The sequence below is a fragment of the Bactrocera latifrons genome, unplaced genomic scaffold (assembly GCF_001853355.1).
Source record: "Bactrocera latifrons isolate USDA-ARS-PBARC rearing strain unplaced genomic scaffold, ASM185335v1 scaffold_391, whole genome shotgun sequence".
NCBI lineage: Eukaryota > Metazoa > Arthropoda > Insecta > Diptera > Tephritidae > Bactrocera > Bactrocera latifrons.
In genome coordinates this window covers 173,276-198,993 of record NW_017537036.1, presented here as the reverse complement: position 1 = coordinate 198,993, position 25,718 = coordinate 173,276, and the positions used below count along the sequence as shown (strand labels likewise).

The window sequence follows — 25,718 nt, the reverse complement described above, 5'->3', positions numbered from 1 at the left end:
CATTCATGCCACCTTTGCCTCCTTGTTGAAAACCGAAACTCTGCTATATTTAAAAAAATTGTGTGCATTAAATATTACAAATAATCATAAGCATATAAATGCTCCCTTTTCCCGGGGTCCAATTGAAGGATGATGCCTGCTCTGCCTAATTCATTTGCTTTACAGATATCAGAAAAATATAGTATGCTGAAACCCATTCCAGATTTATCGTCAAATAGGATACACATTTAAACAATACCCAACGCAATATTTGACGAAACCCTCGGATACTTTAGTAATATCAAAGCCTCCTAAATATAAATATATAAAGAGATCTGAACAGTAGGAGGGTTTGTTTTTTAATTTTCGATCAGATAAACGAAAGAAAAATCTGGTATCTCATTTTGCTGAAGAGGTACCACCTAAACCTCGTTTATCTAGCCATATAGATGCTATTCCTGCGTTCCTGTCTACCTCGCCCCTTTTCGCATTTTTCTTTGGAAGTGAAGGCAATTTTAAGGACTGAATTTAATTCTAGAAGATTACAAAAAACCATGGTATTGTGTAGAAACGGGGACTTACTAAGTATCAATAATAATATAACTGAGGGAATATAGACTAAGAATTGACTTCGCTGGGCAGTTGTTTACAGAAAAAGTCTATTAGCAGAAAACTTAAAATGGCTTTTACTGCCTGACTTGTTCTGAGAGCTGCATATACTTGTCGCGTAAGAAGTTTCTCTTTATATATTTTATATAAAAAAAACTGCCTTTTGGTAATAAAATCGTGTTCAAATGCATTTAACATCCTTACAATGTCAGAAAATATTACTGTGTTGTTTGAATGGGAAATAAATAATCACAACTCGGAGACTGTTGGCTGTCGCAAGTTTTGTATTTCTAACCAAATTTCTTGTATGAATTCGTTGCAAATGTTGGAAAAGGCTTACGGTGATTCAATTTTATCAAAAACACAAGCGCATGAGTGGTGAAAAAGCCTTTCAACTCATGAAAATATTAAAAAAAAAAAAGTGAAGGATATTATGATTGAAATCTGAGTGTTAGAGAGATGGCAAGAGAGCTCGACATCTCTCTCGAGACCGTTTGAATGATTTTGGTGGATTTGTTGGGTATGAAACGCGTTCTTGCTCGACTTGTCCCGATAAAACTGATTTTTTTCTTTCAAGAAGGGTACTGTAAGCAGGTCTCTTTAGTTTTGTTTGATTATGTGTATTATGTTTTAATGTGAAGAGCTAAATTTTTACAAGAATATCATTTTTCATCACTTCAAACGATATTTTCACAGTATCTAACGAATTTCTTGTTTTTTAATTTTTTGCCCACCCTAACAAATATACTAAATAATGTTGATGCAATGAGCTGTTAACTATTACGTGAAAAAGTTTTCATCTGAACTCATAGAAAATACTAATTAAATCCCAAGCAAGCGTAATAATTATTCCCCAGACAACAGAAATTTCACCCAAACTTTATTACGAAACTTTTTAATTACTGCTTGCTTAATAACACGGTAATAGCTGTCTCTGACCACACAAGGTTTCGTACTTCTTGCATTCTAGTGCTGAAATCTTTCAAGCTTCAGAATGTTTGCTAATTATTTCTAGGTATAATTGTACATCTCACCACTCCAGTTTATACAACGTCGCCAGCAGTTACTACGAATTAATTCTCCCTCTACCAAGAAATGCTAATGAGGCAGACCACTTACCACACTCGGATTTATATTTACATTCGTACTCACACTGAACTAAATGTTCCGAATAAATCAAGTGCCAAAAATTGAGCGAAATTAAATGAGTAAAAGTAGAAAAATGAGTAAGTAAATAAGCAAAGAAAATTATATAAAGAAGAAAGTACACAATTCACATGAAACTGAACGGCGAACTGTTGTCTTCTGTATCACTATTACTTACTTTCTTTTATCCAGTGTGGAGTAATAATTTCATAAGAGGCTATATCAACTTGAGAGTCAGAGAAAACTAAACTTTTTTTAGACTTTTTATAGCAGGGAACTCAATTAACTTTAATTATGTTTTAGTTATTTAAAAAAGAAATTAGAATCCCTTGATCACGTATCCGATCTGCAGAAGAAACTGTGAATAAAAATGTATGGCGGCAAGAAATGCCAAATGAATACAATAAAAAAAACATCTGTGAAAATTTTAAGACTCTGAAATATATGTACGTTCGACATAAAAGCAAAAAAATCTATTTTCGGAAATTCTGAAGAGAATATAGCTTTTTAAAGATCCAACTGGACCAAAACAAGGCCTCCAAGTATACTTTAGAAGTTACTAAAATGTTGCCAAACTTCTCTTAGATAATATTTGGGAGGGTCAATGCACTGTTAGCATACTTAAATCTAAATGGCTCTAACCGCACTATAGAAACTTTAAATACACAGCCGCTAATTAAAACGCCGTAGCGATTAGAGATTCTATACAATGTTGCCAAACTTCTCAGATAATATTTGTGAGGATCAATGCACTGTTGACATGCTTTAAGCTGATGGCTCTAACCACACTATACAGACTTTTTATACACTGCTGATACTTAATCCGTCATAGTGAGTGGAGATTCTATGCAATATTGCCAAATTTCACTACGATAATATATGTGAGCTAATTTGCATGCCGTAATGACTGAAGGTTCTGTACAATGTTGCCAAACTTCTCTAAGCTAATATTTCTGAGCGTCAATGCACAGTTGACATACTTTAAACTAAAGGGCTCTAACCACACTATAGAAACTTTCTGTGCACTGCTGCTAATTAATAAGCCGTAGTGATTAGAGTTCCTATATAATGTTGCCAAATTTCTCTAAGACAATATAAATAGCTCCAAGCACACAATGAAAACTCGTTTTACATTGCAGCTAATTAATAGGATGTAGTAACTGTAGATCCTGTACAACGTTGCGAAATTTCTCTAAGTTAAAATTTTTGTGGGGGTCAATTGACATGCTTAACGATAAATGTTCAGTGCATAAAGGTCTGAATAATTCTGGGAAAATCCTAAAATACAACTGCCTATCTGAAGAAAAAGACTTTCTAAATATCTCTTTAGGAATTTCCGAAGTTAGTACTACTTACAAAGCAGATATCAAGTGTTCGGGCCATAAATATAGTTTCAATCGAGGTTCATAAATGCACTTTGCCCTCTCAAGGAGAGAATGTAGCTGCTAAGAAATGTTTTACAACTAATAAAGTCAAAATTTGACTATAGAAATTATGCAAATCAAATTTCTTTAATAGCGCTGGAATGTAGCAAAGAAATGTGGAATGTGAGTAAAATCACTTAAAGGAAAAGTAACACTAAGCAGCAATAACACAATAAAATGTAGCACAAAGCGCCACAGGGGCGCCACAGCGATTGAGGCAACTAAAATTGTGATAAATATGTTTTCTAAATAATTATACCGAGCTTGAACTTTGATAGAAAAAATTAACAGGAATACTTCAGTAACTAACATTCAGCAAAACAACAACAACTATTTGTGTGTACAACAATATATTTACATGGAAACAATGCCCACAATTTTCTATTTTCACACAAAGGTCAAAAGCCGACCACAAGATACGCCGCTACTGATATGGTTATTACAATGAGTTTTTGTTGTTGTTTATTATATATATATATATATATATTTGTGGCTGAGTGTGAAACAGAAGGCAGCCGACCGCACGCTAAAGTGTTATAAATGTGAAACGGTGACCGCGAGCCAAATGATTACAAACTGATTTGCGGTGCACAGCTCATTAAATACACAAAAATATACCGAAATATATATATACAAACACTTTACTTTGATTACTATTACTGTCCTACACTTTGGTTAGTTGTATGAGTGTGAAAGCGCATAAATACGTGCTCGGCTGCATGCCAATTTTGTACTCGTAGCGTTTGCCTTCTTGCCCTCTAGCCCGACAATGACCAGCAATTTTCTGCACCACTTAAGTATTTCCTGATTATAAGCCAACTGGTGTAGCGTTGTTCTCATTCCAAATATGAAAACTTGAGAGTCATTTATATTTATGAGTTATAATTTACTAAGTAAGTCAATTACTATTGGAAAATTATTTGATTTATGTGGGGAGTTATTCAATAATTCTAAGGTTGGTGTCGTAAGTCATGTTAGAGTTTGAATGAATATATTTCTGGTGAAATAAGTTGATTATTCCTTCTACATTATTCATATACAATGTGTGTTCTGAAGTAAACAGGACTTTCTGAATCTAGCGCTCTCGGGGGTCGCATCTCTATGTCGACTGATACGTTAGAATCTGCTATCTTTATCGATTTTCCAGTGAGTATTTCATGACATTTCATTTATTGGAAATGAAGTTATTGCGTTTTAAGTTTCAGTATGTTTGTGCTATCGCTGCGAAAATTAGCTTCGAACAAAGAGCCAACATTAAATTTTATTTTAAAATTTGTAAAACTTTTACGAAACGTTTAAATTGATGAAACAAGTTTATGGCGATGATTGCCTATCCCGTAGCAGAGTGCACGAGTGGTTTCAACGTTTCCAAAGCGGTCGTGAGGACATAAAAACGATCAACTTGTGGGCCAATCAAAATCCGTGACCACCGGAAATTCCATCGAAACTGTGCGTGATTTCATCAAAAATCAGCCGAAATCATCATTGAAATTAATGGAAATGGAATTAAATATTTCCAAAATGTCGATTTATCGCATTTTGACCGAACATTTGGGCTTACGAAAGGTATGTGTAACGATTTGTTCTACACAAGTTGACTGACGATCAAAAATTGCGCAGCATCCAACATTCGAATGATGATTACTTGACCAAAAATCACATTTTAACCTTAAACCACTCCTCGTATTCCTGCGACTTCTTCCTTTTCGAAAAAATGCATTTGCTCATCAAGGGAAAGAGTTATGTCAGTTATATTAGTTGTATTATTAGTTGTTCTGTGTTTTTTTAAAGTCCTGTTTAATTTGGAAAGTACTTTGTATGTGCTCTGACCAATACACAAAAAGGGAAATTCCTCAATCTGCGCTAACTACCGTGGGACAACATCGTACATAAGGTTCTATCGAGTGTACTATATTAAAGACTTAATCACACCGAGAACAAACTGATCGGTGTGGTTTTAAATCTGGAGAATCTAAAATATACTAGATTTTCACCATAAGCCAAATCTTGGAAACTGTGACGCGTGAAAGAAGATTAATACACCTCTTCTTCGTCCACTTCAAAGCTGCTTTTGACAGCACAAGCAATTGTCTTTATGTCGCTGTGACTGAATCGTTTGAAATCTTCGAAAAACGACAGCATCTGTAAAAAAAAAATGCTGCAACACCAAGGCAATCTACCGTTGGGGTTCGAATTGCTTCCGCATCCACAATATTCTTCATATTTTGCCCCCACCGACTATTTTCTGTTCCCAGATCTCAAAATAGTGATCGCCGGGAAGAGATTTTCATCATTTTTCATTTTTTGAACCAAAGGACAAATCGTACTACGAATATGATATCGAAAAGTTTGCTACGAGCCGATCTAGTAAAACCATTATTAGAAGGGTAATAATAAGTATTTCAGCGAATCATGTGTTTCGAACACTTATGCAAGCGGCATTTAGAGAATCCGCTACTGCACTGCTCACTCACACTCACGCAATATTTCTACTTTAACTGCATACTCTTGTCTCTCTTATGCTCTCTTGGGTCTATATAAATTTTCCATGCGTGCAACCCAATAATTACTTCGCGCATTTTCTCACGCATGTAACTTGTTATTAAACAAAACTTCAAGTTAATTAACTGAAAAAATATTGCACGAAAAAAATGCTAAAAGCAAAGTTAACACGCATTCTCAACTGCAGCGTGCCGACTTTAATGCCTGGTACGCACGTGCGATGACGGCGCCTGAGATCCAAACAGCAATGCCAAGAATTGCAAGGGCAGCGAGGTTAAACCGACCGAAAAGTCTTCTTAGCAATAAGCAAACTGCAGAAATGGTTATATGCATTTGCATGCATGTGTGCGGAATTCGCAATAAACGTCAGCACGCTGCTGGCGATATGCATAGCACAAGCTGCTACATGGCGTATGAGTAACTTGTACTAATTGAAATTCAACAACTGCATGTATGCGGCCAACCAAACATTACAAAGGGGAAAACACATGCACACTCGCATATACATATACATGTTGAAACTCACACACTTACTCATGGACATACACACACAATCACATTAATTAACGCTGGAATACAGTACGCAAACAGCTGGTCCCATATGACTAGCGACACTTACCACTCGCCACACACACACACACTCATACACATACACAGTCTGCCCACCACAAACACTCCTTGACTTGGTAAATACAATAATTTTTGTTTACACAATGACTTGTTGTTGTATTTATATACTTCAACAGCACGCTTCAATAGCGTATAGCGTCAGCACTCTTGGACGGTGGCTAAAGGACATTCGGTGTAGTCGTCTTGAGTTGATCGGTCGTTTAGTCGCATTGTCGGACGGTCGATAAAACTATAAAAAAAAAACGCAATTGTTGTACATTTTTAGCTTTTTTCATACGCCAGCAAGCGTTTTCGTAGGCTTTGACGTCACAAGACATATACAAAACTTTTCGGCAACAGCAAGTTTAGCGACTATTTTTAGTGCAATTTACGTGTGACGTGCCTTAATAACATATTTTGTTCATTTCGTTAGCGAAAAAAAAAACAGTGGAAAAGAAACATGTTCGAGCTCTCGAAATTGTTTTCGCTGCGACGGTAAGCAGATAGCTATTTTTAAACCATATAACTTTACCAAATGCGTAAGCGCACAAATGACTGCTTATACATGTTGTACACCCATCTGTATATATATATGTTCGTACAATCTTCCATGCGTGCAAATATGACCTATTGAGTTTTTAATTCTATGCCGTAATATAATGAGGTAATAAAGCAGCTGACTGCTCCAGTTGCCGTTTAACACGCGGATGAGTTGCAGCTTATCGCTCCGATCTTGATAGAGCTAATCGGTTTGGTGCATACTTAATCACCGTCGCTGTGTCTAAAAAGTGCTCAGCTCATTGCCAATTGTGCAATTTCACTACTATTTACTAAAACCATTTAGCGTTACCTAAATATTGGTCACGAATGACACAAGCTCGCCAGTTTAAAAAGAAAAGGTTGTGTAAATGGGGAAAAAAGGCTGTATTAGCATATAATTAAACTATAAAATTGGTGAAAATTAGTTAGAATATATATATCGTAGTGAATTGAACTAAGTTAGACTATATAAATTTAATAACAATAATCCATCCAATTTCATTTCAATGTGACATAATAATAGGTTGTCAAAAAATTCTTGCGGTCTTTTTATTGAATTTTCAATTGCTCATAAAAATAAAAAAACACTCGTGCCCAGCTCTTGACCGATGCTACGGCTGCTACTATGCCGGTCTCTTTCGACCAATTTAGGGATTTTATCGCAATTTTCGACGACAGTTCTTCCGGAGCGTGGCGCATCTTCGATCACCTCTACACCAGAACGAAAACGTTGAAACCATCGTTGTGCGGTGGAAATGGAATCTGTATCGGGTCCATAAACTGCATAAATTTTATTGGCGGCTTGAGACGCATTTTTGCTTTCAACGTAGTAGTACTGTAAAATATGCCGTATTTTCTCTTTATTTTGCTCCATGTTTGCGACGCTATAACTCACGAACGACTTAAAAGAAACGACAATCAATTCAACAACGTGTTAGCGTTCCAAAAAGGTATAGCATGGCCCGATGCGACGTATAAAACTAGAACTACGCGCCCTCAGCGCTAATTAGCGAAAATACCGCAAGACTTTTTTGACAACCTAATATGTCGCTTGAGCTTATATAACAGTTTCCATAAGGATTAGAGTCGCATCTTCGAAATTTTATATTTCGAAAATACTGCCCCAACATTTCACATTATAACATCTATCATACAAGTATAAGAGTCACCGAGAAAAAACTATTCACTATTGAAAGTTATTTTTCTAGTAGCTTACATTCTATATTTAGTAATGCTGACTACAATATATGATGATTCGAAATTCGAAGTCAGTTATTTCGACACTGGAGGCTAACTTCAAAACCAGAGAAATTCATTATTTTATTTATGGCTCAATCTCTCGACAAAATAGTGGTTTGGTCTCATATAAATTCATTAGAGCGAGTCGACTTTTTTCTTTCAGATCACTCTGAACAACTTTGGCTGAGAAACTATGAGTCCAAAACCAGCGATTTTTAGGCGAAGAAAAATTCAACTATAGTGGAGCAGCAGAGTCTTTTAAATTACTTAAATTATTCTAAACGATGACTCCTCCTCTTGGACTTAGCAAGTAAAGTTAATCTGGTGACCCACGGGACCAAACTAGGTCTATGTGTAGCTTATTGGCCTACCATATTAACCTAACCTAACCTAAAAGATCTAACAAATCGGTTGTATGAAATGTGATATCAAAATGATCAATAAAATATCAAAGTGCACATACGTATTAAATTCCATTCACGCACAAAACTTTGTGATCTCAAAGAAAATTCGCCTTAAAAATCCGTGGTTCGAAACCGGTTCCAAACACATAATCTCTTAGGCACAGTTGTTCAGAATAATCCGTATAATATTTCTCGGATACCCGATTTTTCCGATTTTTTGACTCTCTGTAAAACGACGCTCCCTAATATACATATACAAGGTGCATTCCAAAGTAAACAGGCCTCTACGTCTGCATAACTCTTTCCCTTGATGAGCAATTGCATTTTTCTGAAAAGGAATAAGTTGCACGGTGCCAAATCATGATGATCATCAAATGTGATTTTTGGTTAAATAATCATCCTTCGAATGTTGGATTCTGAGCAATTTTTGGTCGTCAGTCAATTTGTTTCGGTCAAAATGCGATATTTATGTCTCACCATCTTACGATCATTTATTTCCTCTCGATCACTTTGAAAACGTTGAAACCACTCGTGCACTTGGTTACGTGATAGGCAATCATCGCCATAAAATTATTTCATCAATTGAAACGTTTCCGTAAAAGTTTTACCAATCTTTCAATCTCACCGCCTGTACGCCTAATGATTAGCATTTCTTTGAAGGAGACAGCGAAACCTAAAGCTATTAAAACTAGAGTTCCTCTTTGTGCAAGCTAACTTGATGCGATGTGGCGAGCCAATGCTTGAGTGCTCCTAAAAGCACAGTCAAAGGGCTCAAATCAAGTATTGCCGTATATAGTACCCATATGTATATCTACAGCAAACTTGAAGGCAGCTATTGATACTTAAAAGATGTTGAGGTTCAAGCCTACAAATTTGCATCTAAGATGGAGATAAGTATTGGTATGATCCATTCACATTTAACGATCAGCAAACTATGTCTGTCGATAAAGCAATGTCTAATTTAGCAATAACGGTTATCTTTTACCTCGGAACTCTGAATATAATTAAAAAATCAAAAGATAATTTCCGAAATTAAAGAATACAACTTCTCATTTCAATAAACGAGACATAAGTCCTTACAGTGGACCTCCTACGGCTCGTTATGCCTGATCTTTTCTTATAGCGTGATTGAGGAAATAACTTGGAGTCTGAGTATGCTAAATTTTATGTCTAACTTTTTCTAATAGGATCGATACAAACTATTCAGCATGCGCAATAATGCTTCGTTCTTCGTCTCTCGAGCACCATCTGTAAGTGAGTGAAGTCTTATCTGTATAAATTTAGTCATCTAACCAAGAACCAAGACGTATTATTTTGCGAATACATAAAAAGGGGGAGTAGATGGTAGCAACACGAAATTTTTTTTTCGATAACTCGTTGCCACATCATTCATAATATTTAACTTATTACAACCCTCGTGAAGAAACAGGTAGTAATTACTGATATCAACACCGAACTCTAGCTTTATGTACTATATAATGAACACGCTCCCGTGAATTCTGGACTGATGTATCACTATTTCTTTCCTATTGAACAAAGCTGGAAATTTCTAGGCGATTGCTTCGTGCTTGGAGATTCCCGGCGAAGCCGCGTTCTTCTCCACTGGGTCTTTCCAACGGAGTGGAGGTCTTCCTCTTCCTCTGCTTCCCCCGGCGAGTACTTCGTCGAATACTTTCAGAGCTGGAGTGGTTTCGCCCATTTCTTGGACGGCGAAGATGTCAACCTTTATTTTCACGAGGATATCAACCAGCTCAGTAGCGGCACCTTCCCAATTAAGGGACCAGACATTCCAGGGGCATGCCCTCAAATCGTAGTACTTATTTCGTTTGTCATGGTCGTCAGCAAAAGGGGGGTTTTCATCCGAGGCTGGTTATTATTTTTAATTGGGGGGTGTTTTTTACGTGGCGGGTCAGAAACCCAGCGCACAAAGCGGGATTTTTCGCTTTCAAACGGATGTTCTTAAGCTACCCAGAGGATACCTGGTCAAAGATCTGCTTGAGCCATATCAATCTGGCCACTCCCCAGTAAATGGCGATCAGAGAACCTTCTTCACTTGCGTGAACTTCTACAGATAGCATATTTTACTGACCGTAAATCCTCAAACTCGACCATTTTCGCATTGACGTTATTGTAAGTAACCGATTTTTCATCACCAGTTCGGCTTTAAAAATGGATCGATGTTATTGCGATTCAGCGAAGATTCGGCCCATGAGTTGCTTGTGTGGTCCCAATCATCGATCTTCTTTCTGATACATCCCTATTTAAGGGGGTATTGTAGTCTAGAAATCAATTTTTGGCCAGTTTTTGGAATTTTATTTAAAAAAATACCAAAAACAATTTGTACTGTCCATTTTTTATGGTGCTTTTTATTGATATCTTAAGAATACAGAAAAAAAATTACAAGAAAATTTTAAAAAATAAAATAATTAGAGGGGGGACAGGTGTAAAAAAAACGGCGCATCCTGGTGACATTAATCCTGATTCTCCTGGTGGTCTGACAAAAAAAATTTTCAATCAGTAAGGATGCTGCTACAGTCCCTACCTCAGGGAACACGAAAAAAATTTTTTTTTTTTAAATGGCGACTGCCTGAAAGTAAAACTCATTTTTCTTTTTTTTTGAAATTCCTGAATTTTTTTTTAAATATGAATAACAAAAATTTTGACACGATACTGGTAGGAACGATAAAGGATTATATAAAGAAGGTTCGCACAAAATTTCAAGTAAATCGGTTGTATAAATCTTGAGAAGATGCCGGTACCGTGTGGAAAAAGGTAGTTTCGAGAAAAACGCGTTTAAAAAAGTGAGTCAAATTTCAGGCAGTCTAAGTCATTTATTAGTGAGCTAGGTACTGCGACACTAAAGTAAGTGTAGCTCTTAAAATAATTTTAATTTTTAAAAATTCTTCGGAGGATATATTCTTAAGGATCTAAACTTTAAATATATGAAAAAAATCGATTTTTTCAAAATTCTAGGGTAGAATACCCCCTTAAAAGGATTTTTATACACTGTTCAGCTACGAAATCAAAATACTGTTAACATGATAATGGTCGGTAAATATTTCCGACAATTGACTTTCCAGAGCGTGGTGCATCGTTGACAACGAATTTTTAGGAACGAAAGCGATAAAACCACAATTGTATTTTGACTTTATCGAAGAAAAACTGTAAAATTCATTAAGATAGATTGCTGAAGCAATCGAAAATAAAAGTAATGGATTTATTTTTATAAGATAGAAGAAATCCCATTTTCAATTTTCGCCCTCAACATTGGAACGCGTCTCACTAAGCGACCCAGTACTAATCCATTCGTCTCTCTACCGTATTCTTATTGAACTTTAAGTGCCATAAATGTCTATTTCCAATGCACCGTTAATTAGCATGTTCAATTTATGGAAAATAACTCGATTGAAGCCAATTACTCCAAAAAAAAAAAAAAACAAATACAAGCAATTGTGCCATAAACGCTGCGCTAAAGTTTAGCATACTCATGAATAAAAAACATGAACAAACCTGCACGCCTTCATAACGTAAAGCAGAAAAGCACAGCACAGAGCAGCTGAATGAGCTCCACCGTACCGACACCGCACCACCACCGCATAGCTTAACGATTTGTTGTGGTTGAAGCTATCACAGCAACGATTGCTACGATACGCGGCGCTGTCGAAAGCAGCAAACAAAACAAAGCAAAAACAACAAGAACACTATTTAATGTATAACTAAAGGACAAAAGTAATAACAGCACAAACACACATACGCATACATACGCATACATACGCGCGCAAAATGGGTTGAATAATATAGCAACAGCGGCAGCTGGCCAAGAAAAACAGTAGGTGTAGCATACCTGCAGGCGTAAAAGTAGCAACAGTATCACAAACAACAGCTGTGCGGTTTGTTGTACGCCACTAAACCGCTAGTTTAACGTCTGCAAAGGAAGGCGAAAATATTTTACGGTCACATAACAAACGCCAAGTGAAGTGCGATATTCGCACGTACGTGTGTGTGTGTGCATTTGTTGCCGTCGTGTTTGTGTGGCAGAAGTAGTGTGCAATTAAAACAGCATTATTTTATTAGTAACCGCTGCGGTTGGTGGACAACCCACCACACCATCAACCGAGTTGCGACCAAAGCAGTTCAATCACCTTTCGGTAAAACGCTGACATTAACGACATTGAAATGCCGAAAAGCCATATGTGATTCAGGAATTTTCCGATTTTCTTTGCGCTTATGAAAAAACTATGTGAATTATTGATTTTTCCGGTGCGCAGCTGTTTGTGCTAACTAACTGTCACCTGCAATATATGCATTTATCCATAAAATACCGTTGTGTTCTGTATATGTGAGCGCATATTTGCCTATATATGTGTGTCTGTGTGTAAGCTCAAGTATTAAATAGCAATCAATTCGTGCAAGCAGCTTACAACTTAAACTGCTGTAAATAAATTATTTTGGTCTTTAGTGCATGGAAAAATAGTTTTAAATTTTTCTCATCACTTTTCGCTCGCAAAACAGCAAGCAATTCATATAATTCTCTTCGCTCGTTCTCATATATGTATATATATACCCTGCACAGACTATATTAAGTTTGACACGAAAGTTCTAAGCAAGAATTGGTGATTCTACAAAGTACAAACATATACATATATATAACTTATTACCGTGACTATCGAAGTCCATTTAGCCATGTCAATCTGTCCGTTCGTCCGCCTGTCTATATATACGCGAACTATGGTCTCAGTTTTCGAGATAGAGATCTGAAATGAAGTACGCGCTCTTTTCTCTTTATGTAGCTACTTATTTGTCGGAACCAACTATATCGGCTCATTATAGCATATAGCTGTCATACAACCTCAATAATAAAAATCGAATTATTGTATGGGAAACTTTTATGTTTGACGGGGTATCTTCCCACAAATTTTTGAGAATTATTGCCCAAAGCAACAGTGCCACCTCTGAAGAAATTGTTCAGATCGGACTGCAATAGCATATAGCTGTCATACAAACTGACCAATTAAAATTAAAGCCTTGTATGGAAAACTTTTTATTTTACAATATATCTTCACGAAATTTCTCACAAGTTTATTATTATTAAGAGACATTTTATAGTATCTAAAGAAATGGTGCAGATGGGCTCATTATAGCATATGGCTGCCATACAAACTGGCCTATCAAAGTTAAGTCCGTATATGGAAAACGTTTTCATTTGACAAAATATCTTCACGAAATTTGGCACAAATTATTTTTAAAGATATTTCTACAAACTTGGAAGAAATTGCTTAGATCGAACTTCTATAGCATACAGCTGCCATACAAACTGGTCTATCAAAGTCATGTCTTTGTATGTCAAACGTTTTTATTTAATAAGATACCATCACGAAATTCGGTATAAATTATAACCCAATACAAAGCTACAATATGTAAAGAAATTGTTTAGATCAGACTACTAAAACATCTCGCTGCCATACAAACTGAACGATAAAAATCAAGTTATTTCATAAAAACTTTCTTACTTGACAATTAATCTTCATAAAATTTGTCATGAGTTATTATGCAAGTATCACCAAACATATATTTCAGATCGCATCAGTACTCACATAACATACAGCTACTCTACAAACTGACCAAACAAAACAAAAACAAAAATATTTGTATAAAATAATTTTTATAAGAAATTCACCTCTGAAGGGTAATATAACTTCGGTGCTCACGAAATTTAAATTTTTTCTTCTTTTGAATATTTTCTCACCACTCATTTCTACAACTTTTTGCTTAAATCATAAGCTTTGCTGCTGCGCTCGTCGATTTCATCATTCCAACCACCATTAAATTCGCATTCCATAACGGATTAATCAAAAAAAATCGCTGTACATACACAAGAACGCTTGCAGTTTTTTACGCTTTACACGCTCTTTATTGATATCAATCACCATTTAATTGATCGTTGCACACATACAACTTTACACATTGCTTACACAAAAAAATATAAATCATTTAATGTGTCCTTATAAAATGCTGCCACGCAAAGAAGTTCCAACTCGTCGCTCCAATTTGCTGCGTGGCCCTAGTTTGAGCTTAAGGTAATTAATAATTTTTCAACTTTAATGCTATGCCAAGCAATTTAATGGTGATATAGGTAAGAATCAATGGTAAAATAGGTAAAAATTATGAACTTGTGAAACACTATGAATTTTTTGTGGTAATAGGAAAAATGGACTACTTTGTTGAACATAAAAAAATTTGCAAGAAGATTAATTTAACTAAGGGCAGAGTACACTTAGGTTCCAATAGTCGGGAATACTTCGTCGTCATGTTTGAACAGCTTGTCCAGTAATCCTTCGGGCTCTGCCTCCTTTTTTGTTCTTCGGATGGGTAATTGCTATTCGAACCTCATCACTGTCGGGCAATCTGTTCCATCATCATCGTTTGGGGAAACGAGTTCGCCATTTCCAGGTGTTTCACTGCAGCTAAGGAGGCTGGAGAAGTGTTCTCTCTAAAACTTTGGTATGCTCTCAATATCTGTCACTGGATCACCCCTTTGTGTCAAACAAGAGTATGCCCCGGTCTTGAAACCGGTCTTGAAGCTCGGACTCTTTTTTTTTTTTTTACATGCGTGTTGCTTCCCTCTACAACTCTCAGTAGATTCTCAACCCGCTTCGTGGTGATCGATCGCAACTGTGCGAGGTAAGCTTTCCGACTTCTCGGTTTCTCTCCACTGGGTCACGACAATCATCATCGTAGCAACCGTTGGTTTTGGTTGCAGCTGTACATCAGAAGCTTGAAATACCGTTTCGCGGTATATCCTTTCCTTTATACCAAGTTGCTGATGTGTACTCTTAAGCAAGTCGAGCAGAATAAGTCGTTAATAATAGGAGAATCGAATTTTCGATGTTCCTCTTACAGAATTTGTATAAATGTTATGAAAAATCTCGAGTTTTTACTTTCAAAGATTTTGTTAWTTTAAGAAAATGAAAATATGGCTAGAAACCTAGACAAAACGTATCGATAAGTTCCACAATTATATGAAAAAAGTATATTCAAAAAACTCGTACCAATTTCAAACCAGTTATTGGCACCACTACTGCTTCTTTATTAAATCACCTACTTTAAATTAAAAAAAAAAAATACATGTATAGAATCTCATTCGTACTAATCAACTATTTGAATAAAACATTAGGCTAATATCCAAATTTTTACATTTTTCTAGGCCTCAGGGTAGCAGTAAAATGGATCGCTACGAGAAATTAAGTCGACTTGGCGAAGGTATGTTTTTATCTTGAAAAAAAAATTATAAAATGCTTTTAGTAATTACTTTGTCTTTTAGGTTCATATGGCGTCGTCTACAAATGTCGTGATCGCGAAACGGGCGCCTTAGTAGCTGTCAAACGGTTTGTGGAATCGGAAGATGATCCGGCTATAAGAAAAATTGCGTTACGCGAAATTCGACTGTTGAAAGTTAGTATAAACTTAATTCTTCAATTAATTTAAAGCGACAATAATTCAGTACTACTTTTATGCAACCATAGCAGACAATCTTATTGGTCATTTATTTATGATTCGGTTAAGTTATATTAATATGTTAGGCCACGCATAGACCAGTTTTGATTTTTTGCGGTTTGCGAGAAATATACTCTTAAATCCATTACGTAATAAAGTTGACTCATCAGTCTCTGATCTTCACATAAAATATATGCAATTATTAAAACACTATAAAATCGGCAGAATAGAAAGATTTACAATTTATGATATGATGTGAGGAGTACCTGGTCAACATTCAAAACTCTAATACTTCTCTCTATTTAGAATCCAACTCGTAAACACGCTTCCACGGACCGAAAAAGTATGCAGGAGATTTAATCCGACATCTGGAGTACAAACTTTGATAGATAAGATAAAAACATGACTTCTCACAACACTATATTAATACTTCCCTTTGTGAAATTGAAGAATTTTATTTTCTAAAGTGTTATATAGACCCGATGATTTTTAAACCTAAGGCTTTCCATTCGGAATACTCGGTGTTACCTTTACGGTCTATTTTGCTATTACAATTATAATACCAACTCAACGCCAGTAGACTCAACTAAATATTACATCACCGAATAGGCGGAAAATTTTCTTGCAAGAAAACATTTGATAACCCTACCGGTTATATGGTATGATTACTTGAATGCAGATGAAAAAGTTGAAAGTTGATCAAATAAACCAGCTTTTAGACAAAAACAAAATACTCTGTAATAAATCTTGAGCAAAACGTATACCCTCTAGAGAAATAGTTAATTTAGCAGCATCAGAAAAACAGACTGCCTACCCCTCTCAACGTTAAAATCGACCACAACACGTGCGGGATGGGACAGCTACCGAGAGCTGAAGAGGGAAGCGAGACGCATTTGCTGACAGAAAAAGAGAGAGACTGAAATGCGTGAGTATGAAGAGCTTGAGAAGCTGGCCGACAGGGGTAATGCTCGAAACTTCTACGAAAATATGCGGCAACTAACAGAATGTTTCAAGACTGGATCATACGCTTGTAGTATCCCCAGGTTGCATCTAGTAACCGATACCCAGAGCATACTAAAATTATGGAGGGAACACTTCTACAGCCTGTTGATTTGCAGTAAAAGCATAAGGCCATGAAAAAGCGAACCCGATTCCCCAATCGATGACTTTGAAGAAGTTCGAATAACAATTACTTTCCTGGAGAACAACAAAGCGGCGAGAGACAATGGATTGCCAGCCGAGCTATTCAAATGGACAACGAGAGCATGCCCAACGATTGGAATTTAAGTGTGAACTAACCAATCCGCAATCTTTGAAAACTACGTTAAACCTCCTCAATAAGTTTCTATCGAACGTATTGTGTGAAAGATTAAAGCGTACCGTCGATAAAATGGGCTGAACTTTATCATCCCCGTCCTGCTATATGGTGTAGAGGCATGGACGACGATAATATTATGTTACGTGAGTCGGTGTTACGAGTTTTCTGTTCAGAGATTGTAACGTTGCGGTGGAAAATAATATACCACAAATCTATTGAATCGTTAACATATCTCGTCAAATAAAATCGATTTCCTTAGAAGAATTTGGTTTTGTACGCTCAGTTTGTATGACGGCTTTATGAGAATGAAAAACAGAAATTTCTAAAGCGGAGGGACTAATTTTTGCTTATACAGACAGCAACTGGACATGGCTGCATCATCTTGGCTCGTCACGCTGGTCATTATACTTTACAGGGTCTCCGATGTTTAACTCTGAGCATTATATACATACTTCATGGCAAATCTAATACACCCCACTTAGCATATAAAAAATAATAATCTCTTATTGACACATTGTGCAACCGGCCTATTTCATACTCCTAATATTCATATACAACTGAGGGAACTTTTATACTTTATAAAATACCCGTTTGGTTGACATATTGTCAAAAAGGCTGAAGCTTATCTTGCATACAAATCTCCTAAAAGCGTTCATGAGTAATTTTCACTGAAAATCTAGAGACAACTGGTGAAAGCCACAATCAGGCACTATTGTTAGTGAAATAGAAGCATGCACACCTTCGCATATATTATAACGTATGTTTCCCTTGCAATCGCTTGAGCACATTCCTCTTCGAATGTCAGCCGACGTTTGCCTTCTCCAATCTTGAAATTACCTTATTTCAATTTCAATTTATTTCCATTTCACAACTAATGCACGTTTCCTGTTATCTGCATGTCTTTTTCTACTTTTTCTCACATAGAATCTGAAGCATCCCAATCTGGTCTCACTACTGGAGGTATTCCGGCGTAAGCGACGTTTGCATTTGGTATTTGAATTTTGCGAGCTGACAGTGTTGCACGAATTGGAGCGACATCCGCAAGGCTGTCCGGAGCATTTAACCAAACAGATCGTCTACCAAACATTGCTGGGTGTGGCATATTGTCACAAGCAGAACTGCCTGCATCGCGACATTAAACCGGAGAATATACTGTTGACAGCGCAGGGACAAGTGAAGCTGTGCGATTTCGGTTTCGCGCGCATGCTGAGTAAGTAGAAAGGGGAAGGAAAAGAAATTTTGCACCTACTAAGAGCGGAAGACAAAAAAAAAAGTTGCATGCAATTGTGGCACAGCGCTCACCTTTGTGTTGTTCCCCGACACCATCTTTTTTCGCAAACATTTATCTCATTCCCTTTTATTTTACTTATACTTATTTTATCACACTATTTTCTTCTTCTTTCCTTTGACACTTGCAGGTCCTGGCGAGAATTACACAGACTATGTTGCCACCCGGTGGTATCGCGCGCCGGAGCTGCTTGTCGGCGATACACAGTATGGCACTGCTGTGGATGTGTGGGCCATCGGTTGTCTCTTTGCGGAGCTGGTACGCGGCGAGGCGTTGTGGCCCGGTCGCAGCGACGTGGACCAGCTGTATTTGATACGCAAAACTTTAGGTGACCTGCTGCCGCGGCATATACAGATTTTCTCACAAAATGAATATTTTAAGGTGAGCAAAGTGTAAAGTGTTATTTATTTTCGTACGAGGAATGGACGATATATCCTTCCTATATTTTAATGTTTATTGTAAAATATAAAAATACTGATAACGTGGCTCAAAATCTTATCGAAAGTAGGATTTTCATCCCTTTCCTCCATGCAGTTTTGCCAATTAGCTTCCATTGGTATAAAGCTTCGAGTATAAGCTAACTACTAGTCGTTAAAACTTCAATTACTGAATGATAACTTCAGTAATTCAGTAAGGAAAATACGCATAATTTTTACTCACCCGTCCTCGATATGACTGCAGGGCGATTGTTAGCCTAACGACAGCTCACACCCTACTGCAATTCGTCTTAGATATCTAGGAGCTACGCAGTTCAAGAGAATAGATGAAATATCACATTTGGGTATCAAGTTGCTCTTAAAGTTCGCAAACAGCGTTGACATCCTAAATTCAGATTAGAATGTTCTGTATGACGAACCACCATCTGGCATTGCTAAGGACCAGTAGGTCTATGCATGGCGTGACAGCCGGCCAGTATAACATGACTTAACCAAACCGAAAACCATTACTTTAGAATCCGCCAAAGCGATGTTTGAATTTGCCAAAGATACCACAATTTGCAAGCTTCATTTAGAGATGAGCTAAAGTTTGTGTCAATAGTGTCAAATGGGCTACAATGATATAGCAACGATTAAGAAGCACATCAATAACACGGAAATGCGTTTTCTTGGTGTTTCCTTACTCTTTGTGACGTTTTTATAATCTAAGATTTATGTAAGAAGAAATCCTTTGCCAAGTGATTGTTCTAGTAAACTTTGTCTTTTTCTCTACAAGCGCAATCGGTATAAGCTATAAGGCTAAGCTATGGTTTTATACCAGAAAAACTTCTCAGCAAAGAGTAAATACGAAATATTTTATAGTCTTTCTTCGGTAAAAACGAAAACGCTATCAGAATGACTAAAAATGTGAATGGCCTTGAAACTGTGATAAACAATTATTTACAATTTTATATTCGTCGATTCCGTTCCAGTAATTTGATGTCCTATATGCTATGTCACCTCACATTCTGGAAGGCCAATCAATATAAATATTGATAATTTTAAGTAAATCGTCAAGTGTTCGGAATCAGACAGTCATGTCAAGACTGCTTCGATCTAACAGGAACTAAAATTTAGTAAAAAAAACAAAACTAACTGAAAGCCTTTAAATAGAGCTCCATATAAAATCTACCGATGTATTAGCGCCATCCGACTTAATTCCAAAAACCTCATGCACCGAATTTCTATCTGCAAAACGCTACTGAATCGCAAAAAAAACTGAATAAATTTTTGAAGCGGATTACTGGTAATTTGGTCACTTATATGTACAAGAACGTGTTCCGTTCCTGTCAATAATTGGCGAAATCGTAGGAAGCAATCGTCCAGAAACAGTCAGATTTGACCAATAAAAGAGGAATTGTGTTCCATGAGAACAAGGGTTTATCTTACAGACCAGCCTCGAAGCAAATAGATTTGGGTAATAGAAGAGGAATTATCTATTATCAGCACAACGCCAAGCCGCACACCTCAAGGGTGGCAAACCAAATGTTCCGGGATCTGGTGATCATACACACTTTATAGTTTGGTCCTGACACCAAATAATTACTACCTGTTCCTGTCTATGGCGATAAGCATATAGTATATTGCTGATAAAAACTTCTTCTCAAGAGAAGCTTGTGAAGTCGACAGTATTAGTTTTTGCCAATGGAAACGCTGGTTTCTACGTGATTAATCTTATAAAATTAACTTCAAAATGGCTAAGTGTTTCGAACAAAATCATGTATAATTAGTGTAAATCGCATAATTCTAACTAATTTAGATAAAGCCTTCAGTTTCATTCAAAAATAGAGGATTTCTTTTTACAAAACCGAGAGTATTTCAGAACTATTACTTTATAGAGTACAATAGGGAATAACATGGGTTTCCTTTTACTAGTCCCTTTAATATAGCTTCACATTTAACCTTTATTAGGTTAACTAACAGAAAGGACAAAAATATTTGTTCTGACCACACAATTGAAATCTCAGCCATGTTGGGTTTAATGGTTCTCTTAATAATTCTAAGCTTGGTTCGTACTACAAAATCTTATGGCATCACAAAGGAAAATATACAATTTTTTCGTCGTACCCTTCTCGATACTTTACAGCACCCACTCAACTGTAAAAATAATTTTTTATATAGTCGGGTCTGTGTCATTTTTATGCGAAATTCTTTTTTTTTTAAATATAATATTAACTAAATTTTTTAGGTGATGGGAAAGTAATAGTTAGCGAATGGTTAGGGAACGGTTACCGAACGGTTAGCGAACCAGTTAATCGGCTGAATAGACTAAAGTCAGAGACACAAATTGTCTTGAGAAAAGTTCACTGGACATACTTAGCTCTTTTTTTCAAATTTTTACCACAAAAGTTTTTAAGGAGGGTCATGTATAACACACTACGTACTTTTGACGCTAAAAATATATTTTTTTTTCTTTTTTTTTTCAAAATTCCTTTACTTTGCATTATGATCAAAACCATTTGGTTCGCGCGAATATCAAAAAAACTATGACTGACTCAAATATCCACAATTCAATTGTTCATGCGAATTTTTCTTTGTCTTTAGGGCATTACATTACCGGTGCCGCCAACGCTGGAGCCGCTCGAAGACAAAATGCCAGCAAAATCACTACAAAATCCGCTCACCATAGACTTTCTCAAAGTAAGTACACACATCTAAAAAGAAACAGCGAATTTTTCAAAAAATTTGGAAAATCATAGTAGCAAAACAAATAGAAACTGTAGATAAATAGTAGAAGAGAAGCGAAACTCCATTACACTCACAAATTGCTTACGTTTGCCTTTGCAGAAATGCCTCGACAAGGATCCGGCCAAGCGTTGGTCCTGCGAAAAGCTCATCAAACACTCATACTTCGATGATTACGTGGCCAAACAGCGTGAACTGGAGCATGTTAATAGCCTCGAGGCGGCCGCACTACAACGACAACAACAATTGCTGCAGCAACAACAACAGTTGCAACAACATTTGATGCTACAGCCGCATAGTCAACAATTGCAGCCACAATCACAGCAACACACACCGCTGCAGGCGCAACATCACCAGCAACAGCAGCAACAACAACAGCAAACACCATTGCTACTGGCAGCGCAGGCGGCGCGTGACAAATCTAAGGTAATGGCCAAATGAAAAACTATCAAAAAACAACAACAAAACTAAAAAGTGGCAGCAATTTTGCAGCAATCTAACAGTAACTGGCAATTTTGCGCATTTTTACGAAAATTGGCGCACATTTCTGCCACGTCTATTTGTGTCATTTTCAGTTTGTTCATCGTTTTCAACATTTTTCTCCCCCTCTCTCTTTGTATAGACTTCAAACACATCGCTTCCATTGCTGACCAACACCCAGCTGTCGCATCATCATGCGGACTATGTGAAGCTGCAACCGATTAATAAGAATGCCACATTGCTCCATCGCACCGAACATCATTTGCCAACGATATAGTGTGTTGCGCAAGCATGTGTCCAGCCAAACACAACAACATCAACAAAACAAAGACATCAACGAGGCTGCCGCTGGCCGGCTAGTAGCGGACAGTTGTGGCAACATTGGTTGCAGACAATGCTTGCGTCGGTTGGTTGGCCACCAACGTTGGCTTGTTGCAACTACATTCTGCTTTGTGTCCACCATCCGGTGTGTAGTTGCAGCAACACTTAATTGGCGCATTTCGGCGTGTTGCAGCGGCATGTGGTGTGCATTTCGAAACTGTTTTGATTTTCATCTTTAATTGAGATCTAAATTTAATTTGCCTTAGGTGCATATGTGTATTTTTTTATCAAACAAAAGCTGTATATGTTTCATATAAAATATAATTCAATATTAAATAATTAGTAATAATCAATGTAGTCAGTACCGTTTCATTCATTTTCTGCCTATGCTTTGGATTACATATTCTTTACATGCTTACAGAGCAGGTCAACTAATATTGCTCTGTACTAGTTAACGGAGGGAATCGAAAATTCACTGCACATATCGTAAGAGCTTCGTCTAACACAAGTGCTACAAAAGCACTAAAGAAGAAAAATGTGGCAAAACCAGTACAAAGATGGATAGCCATATACTAAGCACTAGGATAGATGAGACCTCCTTAGAATTAGGTTAGATTATGTTAGCAGATACTATACAGCAAGAGGTAGCCCGAAAGCATTGTCCTACTTATTATGAACACTAGTCATGGAAAAGCTTCCTGAGATACAATCCAACAATAGAATGAATTGTTAAGAGTTTTAGCTAGAGTTAAATTCGAGAACACTCTTTGCTATACCTTGCAAAGAAGTTTTGATCTGACAAAGTGTGGTACAGCATGGTTGGACTGAACATCAATCCATCATATATGACTAAAATTCCGTTTACCAATACAAAGTTCCTGCCGGACCTTAGAACTTTCACCTTGAGCGTCTGTGCAAAGGGGTGCCATGTGTGCGCGGCTGACGGCAGCACTACAAATCATATTGGAACTCACACCGCTTCACCTGGTAATTTATCAAACAAGGCATGGAAGTGGGAAACTGATATATTTCCAACAAATGAGGGCTCTACGTAATGAAACATCACTTGCAGCACAATTACCAAAATTCAGGTATTACAAAGGAATTTAAATTTACCTTAGACAGTGAAGCTGAATGAGGTCACTCCAGACTTGATACTACGAGATAAAACTATTAACTGGTACACTAAGGGCTCAAAAACATCGGAAGACATTAGTACAAAGGTTGCAAAATTGTCCTTGTCATAAATCGGTATGTAGAGATAAATCTTCAACAAAACAATAGTAATGGGAGTGTTGCCTTACTCACCAAGATTCAAGCGACACTTAAAGCTATCTCTGTTTACAAAATTACATCGATATTTGTGGAAGAGTACATAAAACGGGCTTGCCCGTGGGTTTTTCGGTTATGAACATGCGATTGGCTTATAATATATATAACATATTATATATACTCTCACTTAGACCCTTTCTGAAAGGAATCAGCGTACCGGCAATCTTACTACTTTCAAAGTTTTGGCGATTAATCAACAGTCCTGTTTTTCCCACTTTAAAGCGTAACACATGCTCTGTAGAAGGATTTCTTCCAAAGAACTTCATACTTAAAATCTTCAAAAAATATATATGTATTTTTTCCTATCAAACCCGATTCCCATGAGACATACTAAAATTTTTTGAATATTTGTAGCCTATACCCATTTATACAAATTTTTATGGACCAGAGTACCTTCATCAAATGCTTATCTCAGTCGGCATTAAAGGTTAAATTCTGAATGATTCTTTTATTTGAAGTTTATGAACGATAATTTAACCCAATTCCTCTAAATTGTTGCAAGCCATCATTTAATTAAGGTCTGGAGAAGTCATGCGGATAACTTAAAATAGACAAGGACTTGTCCTGAATAGGATGCTTTCAAGGACAAAAAATATTGAGAATGGAGTAAGGAAATTGGGGCTCACTTAAAGTGGACCACCTTGAAAGTTGGGTACATGATGGTTACCAATCAGGGATCTCCAGGAAACCTCCGCAATTTCGACAGAATCTCTGATGACTTGAATCTAGCAGGGATATGTGGACGCGATGTTAAAAATAGATATGAAGAGGGGGAGAGGGATTTTTCTACTCACAGCTCTCCAGGCGAAGAGGCCAGTGCAGTGTCTTTTAAGCGAAAGTAGTAGCCTTTCCGGTAGATGTAGATTTAATACTTCTAAGCAGAGTGGCTGACAGTGCGATCAGGGCTAGTAAAGTAATATTGACCCTAACCCCTTGTCGTCACATGAATTGTTAGGTGGAATCTAGAACGTTCTTTGTTTATGACTTTAACATTGATTCGTTATTCCAGTCATTTCCGCAGATCATTGGCAGATCCATCTTTCCTTCTAAGTAAATTCAAGAGTAAACACAGACTTCGTACAATGAGAATTTTGCAGCCTTATTGACAACATGACATTATGATAGTCGAAAGTGGAGAAGATCGTTACCGGATGCCAAACCAAGACAGCAACAAGCTGATCTATTAATGATCCACACATTTCTCATCTCAAACACCGTAGTAAGACAAAGCTGCCTCCTCTCTTCTCTTCCTTTTTTTTCTTTTTCTTCCAGTCATGATCACTGAATACACACAAAACAGGGTTTGTCCGGAAAGTAGCAGCACTGAGTCGATTTAAAAAAAATTATTGACAGTTCTTTAAAAACTTTCAAAATATTCTTCTTTTGCATCAATGCAGTGCTGCCAACGGGATTTCCAATCAGTGGAGACGTCACGGAAGGCATTCTCCGGAATAGCCTGAGGTGCATGCTGTTTGGATCCACTCTGTCGTCTCAAAATTCTTGTCTTTCATCGACATTTTCAGGAAAGGAAACCAAAAAAAGTTCGGGGAGGCAACATCTGGGCTTTTTTCGGCTTGCACCATTCACAGAAAGACGTCGGGCGAAAACGTTTGTCTTGACTGACCAGTTACTCGGGAACAACCAGCCGCTCGTTCGTTAGCTAGAAACGGCATTCACCGAATCGAGTTCGTGCGCGTACTCTGCGATGTCTATTACTTTCCGGACAAACACAACACAAACACAGTTATCATATGGAATCTACACATTTTCTTACTATCACACTTTAACAGAAGTTCATTGTATTCTTCAAAGTTAAAGATGTAGATTGGAAGCGAAGCTTGGCTGGTCTTAAACTGCATCATTCAGAGACTC

General features: G+C 37.0%; 1 protein-coding gene across 4 annotated transcripts in view; it reads left to right on the top strand.

Annotated features, from left to right (window-relative positions):
- Positions 1–22,726, top strand: part of LOC108972321 (cyclin-dependent kinase-like 1) — a 41,738-nt gene extending 19,012 nt beyond the window's left edge. The window contains exons 1-8 of one of the 4 annotated variants that reach the window (XM_018938853.1): positions 6,635–6,764; positions 15,657–15,712; positions 15,774–15,904; positions 18,189–18,474; positions 18,683–18,933; positions 21,573–21,668; positions 21,816–22,139; positions 22,336–22,726. In XM_018938853.1, the coding sequence (XP_018794398.1) occupies positions 6,730–6,764; positions 15,657–15,712; positions 15,774–15,904; positions 18,189–18,474; positions 18,683–18,933; positions 21,573–21,668; positions 21,816–22,139; positions 22,336–22,470 (1,314 nt within the window). In that variant the 5' untranslated portion in view covers positions 6,635–6,729 and the 3' untranslated portion in view covers positions 22,471–22,726. Of the gene's footprint in view, positions 1–6,634; positions 6,765–12,566; positions 12,601–14,446; positions 14,530–15,656; positions 15,713–15,773; positions 15,905–18,188; positions 18,475–18,682; positions 18,934–21,572; positions 21,669–21,815; positions 22,140–22,335 lie in introns of those variants that run through there. The other 3 variants (XM_018938854.1, XM_018938851.1, XM_018938852.1) reach the window with 3 other exon arrangements.
- The last annotated feature ends 2,992 nt before the right edge of the window (positions 22,727–25,718 follow it).